This window comes from Vombatus ursinus, unplaced genomic scaffold, assembly GCF_900497805.2.
Source record: "Vombatus ursinus unplaced genomic scaffold, bare-nosed wombat genome assembly UNPS02005659.1, whole genome shotgun sequence".
Taxonomy (NCBI): Eukaryota; Metazoa; Chordata; class Mammalia; order Diprotodontia; family Vombatidae; genus Vombatus; species Vombatus ursinus.
The window spans coordinates 4,958,135-4,964,134 of NW_020945437.1; the positions used below are offsets into that span (position 1 = coordinate 4,958,135).

General features: G+C 34.1%; 1 protein-coding gene across 2 annotated transcripts in view; it reads left to right on the forward strand.

Moving 5' to 3' along the window:
• Positions 1-6,000, forward strand: part of NOX4 (NADPH oxidase 4) — a 223,993-nt gene that overhangs the window by 53,006 nt on the left and 164,987 nt on the right. For both annotated transcript variants that reach the window (XM_027848190.1, XM_027848191.1), the window contains one exon: positions 273-345. In XM_027848190.1, coding sequence (XP_027703991.1) covers positions 273-345 — 73 coding nt within the window. The remainder of the gene's footprint in view (positions 1-272; positions 346-6,000) is intronic.

Below are 6,000 nucleotides of genomic sequence, written 5' to 3' on the forward strand. Positions count from 1 at the left end.
GTATTCACCAGGCCATGTGAACCAGTATGAAAAATACAAGCACTCATAGTGGGGAGGGAGGAAATCGATTTTGCATGAGTGTCTACAAAACTATGATAATTAATAAAATAACCAGTTAAAATGGAAAAGTACACAGAGGGGCTTGGCTTTTGATGTGTATTTCCAACAGAGAGAAAAGTACTTTGAATTTCTAAGTAATAACTCTTTCTCCTTTTTCTCAGAACAATTTAAATGCATGCACATATATTTATCTATTTATGTATTTATTTTAGTTCCTGGATTGACAGGGGTCTGCATGGTGTTGGTGTTGTTCCTCATGATTACAGCTTCTACATATGCCATTCGGTAAGAATCAGTTCCATTGTTTTCTTTTTTCAATTTAGGTGTTTTTTCCCCCCTTTAGATTTTCTTTTATGCTTGCTATAACTCAGTGAAATCTTCTTTAACCAGACTGAAGTGATGAATGATAAAGCATTTATTAGGCATCAGGAATGAATGAATTTTTATGAAAGCATTTATTAAGCACTTACTATGTACAAAGCACTGTGCTAAATTCATGAGATACAAACAGAAAACCAAATAGTCTCTGCTCTCTAGGAGTCACATTCTAACAGATAGAGACAAGTACATTATTTTCTTAAATTTTCTGATGAATTTTAAGCAGTATTGCATGTTTTTGCTTTTATCTTGGCTTAAAAGTCTTTTAAAACTGATTTCCATTTTTCCTGGCATAGTAAGTATAATATAATGAAAACAAATTTTGAGGGGTGCTAATGAAGACTTCAACTGAGCCTTAGTGTATTCATTCTGAATATTGATTTCTTTTTCAGAATCTTTTTGGGCCTCATTTTTAATACTTGAAAAATAAAATTATTGGATCAGATGATTTTAAAGGGCTACTACAACCCTAAAACTTATTTTCCTGTAATTATTTCTATAACAGGCATTAGGGATTCGGTTGACTAGGCATTGATCCTAGGAGGGGAACATATCTGCTTTTTTTTTTTTTTTTGCTAAACAAAACAAACAACAAACCTCAAATACCTCATTTGAACTTGTTTTGTTATATTATTAATTTGTTTATTTGTCCTGTAGTTATAACACTGGAAAACAAAATTAATTGAAGGCTTGGGTAATGAAAATGTACTTTGTGCTTGAGAAAAAAGCTTTTCTGACAGCAGATTATCAGTTAAGTAAAGAAAGTATTATCATTGTCCCCATTCTGGGTTTAAAAAGGCATCTTTGAGGCCCAGGCATCTGAAGTGATCTGAAGTTGCACAACTAATAAATGGCAGAAGTGGGACAAGAAGTCAGATTGCTGAACACCCAGGCCAGTGCTTTACCACAATGCTGCACAAAACCATAGATTTCCTTAAGGAGGAAATAGCCTGTATCTGAAAGAGCTACCCAATTAGGCTTATTATATTAGTTAACACATTTAGGTAATTTGAAATTCATTTTTTATCAGTAATTATCTTAATGAGATTTTTCCTAATGGAGCCATTTTTTTTCTTAGCACAGGTTTCTTAAATTTCTAATCAATTTTATTTAGAAATAGCTGTCATTTCTTTCTGAATACTAAAGACTTCCTTTTTTGTGTTAGGTTCTTGTTTTTTTTTTACTTATTTTAAACTTATATACAAAATGAGAAAAGAAATAAAAAAATTTCATGTACACAGCAGAACATATGAGAGGATTTAATGTAAAATAATAAATTTCCATATCAAGAAAACCTATATAATAAATACTATACTTTGTTTTCAAAGCTGCCCAGCTTTTTTGTGCTTCCTTCTAGGTTTTCTTTTGTTCTCTGCTGTGCGCTTTTAATTTATCTACCTGTTCATATCCATTGACCATTTCTCATTTGGGGTATGATTCATATTCTTATAAATTTGACGAAGTTCTTTATATATTTGAGAAATGAAACCTCTATCTGAGAGATTGTCTCTGAAAGTTTTCTCCCAGTTTTCTGCTTTCCTTCTAATCTTGGCTATATTAGTTTTATTTATATAAGAACTTTTTAATTTAAAATAATTGAAATCCATTTTACACCTCAACAATGCTCTCTATTTCTTCTTTCTTTGTATATTATTCTCTTTTCCTTGAGTCTGATAGGTGATGTGCTCATGGTCTTCTAATTTTCTTGTGATATCTCTCTTTATATCTAGGTCATGTAACAATTTTGACCTTATCGTGGTACATGCTTTAATGTATTGGTCTATGCCCAATTCCTCCCAAACTGCTTTCCAGCTTTCTCATCAGTCTTTACCAAATTATGAATTCTTATCCCAATAAATCAAATCTTTACATTAGTCAAACACAAAGTTACTATAGTCCTTTGTTGAATAAATAGATTAATTAGGTAAAATGGTCATTTGTATTATATTGGCTTTGGCTACCTGTGAACAATGAATATTTCTCCAATTATTTAACTGAATTTATTTGTATAGAGTATTTTATATATATGTTCATGTAGTTCCTTTGTCTGTTTTGGCAGTTATATTTTCAGGAATTTTATATTGTCTAGTTATTTTAAATGGTCTAAAACAATATCGGATAATATTAGTAATACCTAGTGTAGTTCCCCATTTTCTCTTTTAACTAAATCTATTTTAAACTTTAACTTGGTCTGAGATCATGATAACTATCCCAGCTTTTTTTTTTATTTTTACATATTAAATTCTACTCTAGTTCTTTATTTTTAACTCTGACTGTATCTCTCATTTTTATTGTGTTTCCTGAAAGTATCAGATTGTTGAATTCAGATTTTTTAATCCATTATGCTATCCATTTCCATTTTATGGGTAAATTCATCACATTCACATTCAAAATTATAATTACTTGTATATTTCCCTCCATCCTATTTTTCTTTACTATACTTCTCATCCTTTTTACCCTATCACTCCTGACTCATCTAATTTACTTCTACCTGCTGTCTTGCCCTCCCACTCCTTAATCTACCCACCCCTTTAAGAGTCCCTTCCTTATCCTCTCTTCCCACCCTCCACCTTAATCTGCTTTTCTCAGAGTTTCTCCTTTATTCCCTTCCCCTTTTAATTCTTAATCTATATCCTCCCCTCCCTCTCTTATTTCTTTCTAAATTTCAAAGACTTTTATATCCTTCTAGATGTATATGTTGTTTCCTCTTTAACCCATTTGAGAGTAAGGCTCCAGCATGATGTCCCCCTATTCTGACTTGCTTTTACTATATAACTTTTCCTCATTTGTATGAGATAATTACTCCTTTTTATCTCTTATGCAATTTTATATTTTATAATCACCCTATCATACACAACTCAGCCCAAGCCTACCTTTCACACTACCCAAATAATGACAGTCAAAAGAGTACTGATAACATTTTTACATATAAGAAGTAAATAGTTTGACCTTATTGAGTCCCTTATAATTGATCTTTAATGTTTACCTTATATTTCTCCTGGATCTTATAAGTCAAATTTCCCATTAAGTTCTGCTCTTTTTGTTACAAATACCTGAAAATCTTTCAATATCCTTTTTTTTTCATTAAAGATTATACTTAGCTTTGCTTGGTAAGTTACCCTTGGTCATAACCCCAGCTCTTTTGCTCTATGAAATATAATGTTCCAAGACCTACAGTCTGTCAGTATAGAAACTGCAAGATCTTGTGTAAACCTGATTGTAGCTCTGTGATATTTAAATTGATATTTTTTTCTTGTTGCTTGCAATATTTTCTCCTTAACTTGGGAACTTTGAAACTTGGCTATGGTATTTCTTTAAGTTTTCCTCCTCAGATCTGTTTCAGGTGGTGATCAGTGGATCTTTTGTATTTTTGCTTTACCTTCTTGTTCTAGAACTTGAGGGTAATTTTCCTTAATAATTTCTTATAACAGCATATTAAGATTCTTTTTTTGATCATAACTTTCTGGTACTCCAGCAATTTTTATATTGTCTTTCCGTAATCTCTTCACTAGAAGAATTATTTTTCTGATGAAATACTTCACATCTCTTCTATTTTTTCATTCTTTTGATTTCGTTTTATTGTTTCTTGGCATCTGATCACATCATTAGCTTCCCTTTGCCCAATTCTAGTTTTCAAGGAATTACTTTCTTCTTTAAGTTTTTGATTCTCTTTTCCCAGTTGGTTGATTTTCTTTTCTTAATTTTCTTGATTTTCTTGTATTGCTTTTATCTTTTTCCCTAATTTTTTCTCAATCTCTCCTATTTGATTTTTAAGGTCCTTTTTAAAATTCTTCCAGGAATTCTTTTTGGGCTTGTGATCATTTGGCATTTCTCATTGAAAAAGGAGTGGCTTTTTTTTTTTTAGCTCCACTATCTTCCTCTGACTATGAACCCAGATCTTCTCTAGCTTCATAGTGACTATCTATGATTGGGTTCTTTCTACTTTGCTTACTCATTTTTATTATTTTTTTTAGCAGCTTGTTATTATAATCAAATTCTAGTTGAGGTTTGGGAGATGCTCCAGGCCTCAGGTCCTTCATACTATTATTTTCTGAGCTCTTTCCTGGGACCTAACCTTGGACACTCCTCTCAACCCCAATGCTATGGCCCCTAGCCACACTGCCTCCAAATATCTTGTTCCCTGTGGTCCCTCTGATGTAACTTCAACTGTCCTCTCTGCCCTGGAATGGAACTCAGGAACTCTGCTGTCCTGCAAGTGCCCACAGCCAGCAGGGTTCTTCTCTCTCTGCTACCACACCCACCATGTGTATGACAGCTCCTCCCTACCCCAACCATAGCCCAGGACCATGTGTGGTCAGTACATCTGTGCCCAGCGTCCGTTGACAGTGGAAGATCCCTCAATCTGCTCATACTCAGCTGTCTGACCCCCACACTATCTTTGAGGGGAAAGTTCCTGAGGCTGAGGCTGCCTCCCAACCCAGATGCCCCCAGGACTTGTTACTTGTGGATTCTGTGGAGTAGGCCTGGAGGTGTTTGCATTTCACTCAGGCCAAACTTCTACCCCTTAATGTCTAGTTTTTCTGGGGTCTTCTCAAGTTGTCTTAGGAAGACAACTACTTTACCTGGACTTTTGTTTATTTATGCTATCTATGTTCACTTTGAGGTGGTGTTCTGTCTTTTCTTGTGGAGGAAATTTGGAGAGCCTAAAGTTTTCTGACCTACTCCATCATCTTCCCAGAATCCTTTCCCTGTGTTAAGTTCATGAGAGAAAATTTATTTTCAGAGTTTATTTTGCTTATCTAAAATCATCAGACAGAACGTTAATTGCATTTTTGAAATCTTTTTAAAATGTGTTGGGATTTGAAGTAGGTCTGATTATGTGAATGATCTGGCTTATAAACATCTTGTATTTGGAAACAGACATAATTAAATGATGAAGCAATATGACATTAAAGACATGAAAGAGAGTTCCAAGGTTTCTAGTTCTTTGTGTTCTATTCAGCAGAGTGTTTGTCCAGGCACGTTTTCTCCAGAGGTGTACTGACCCTTGGTAATTTCTCATACTTATAGGTGGATGTGTTAATATTATTGGGTGCTAAGACAGAACAAAAATAGCCAACAGGGAGTTGTTAACCAAGATAAAAAAGGATAATAAGAAAACCTGCGTTATTCTCCTTGATGAATTTAAGTCTCAGAATACCAAAAGAATTGGCAGAGATGATTACTGAGTTATTGTTAATGACCTTTGAGGGTAGTGAAAAATGGGAGAGGTACCATAACAGTGGAGATGGACAAATGCTTTTCCAGTTTTGAAAAATGGCAAGAAGATGAATTCTTCAAATTACAGATGAGTAAACTTGAATTCAATCCCTGACAACATTCTAGAACATAATTTTAAAGCAGATTTAAAAGAACTTATGTAGGGAAGTGACATTATTATAAGCAAACCTTGCAAACATTTTTCCTTCCTTCCTTCCTTCCTTCCTTCCTTCCTTCCTTCCTTCCTTCCTTCCTTCCTTCCTTCCTTCCTTCCTTCCTTCCTTCCTTCCTTCCCTCCCTCCTTCCCTCCTTCCCTCCTTCCCTCCTTCCCTCCTTCCCTCC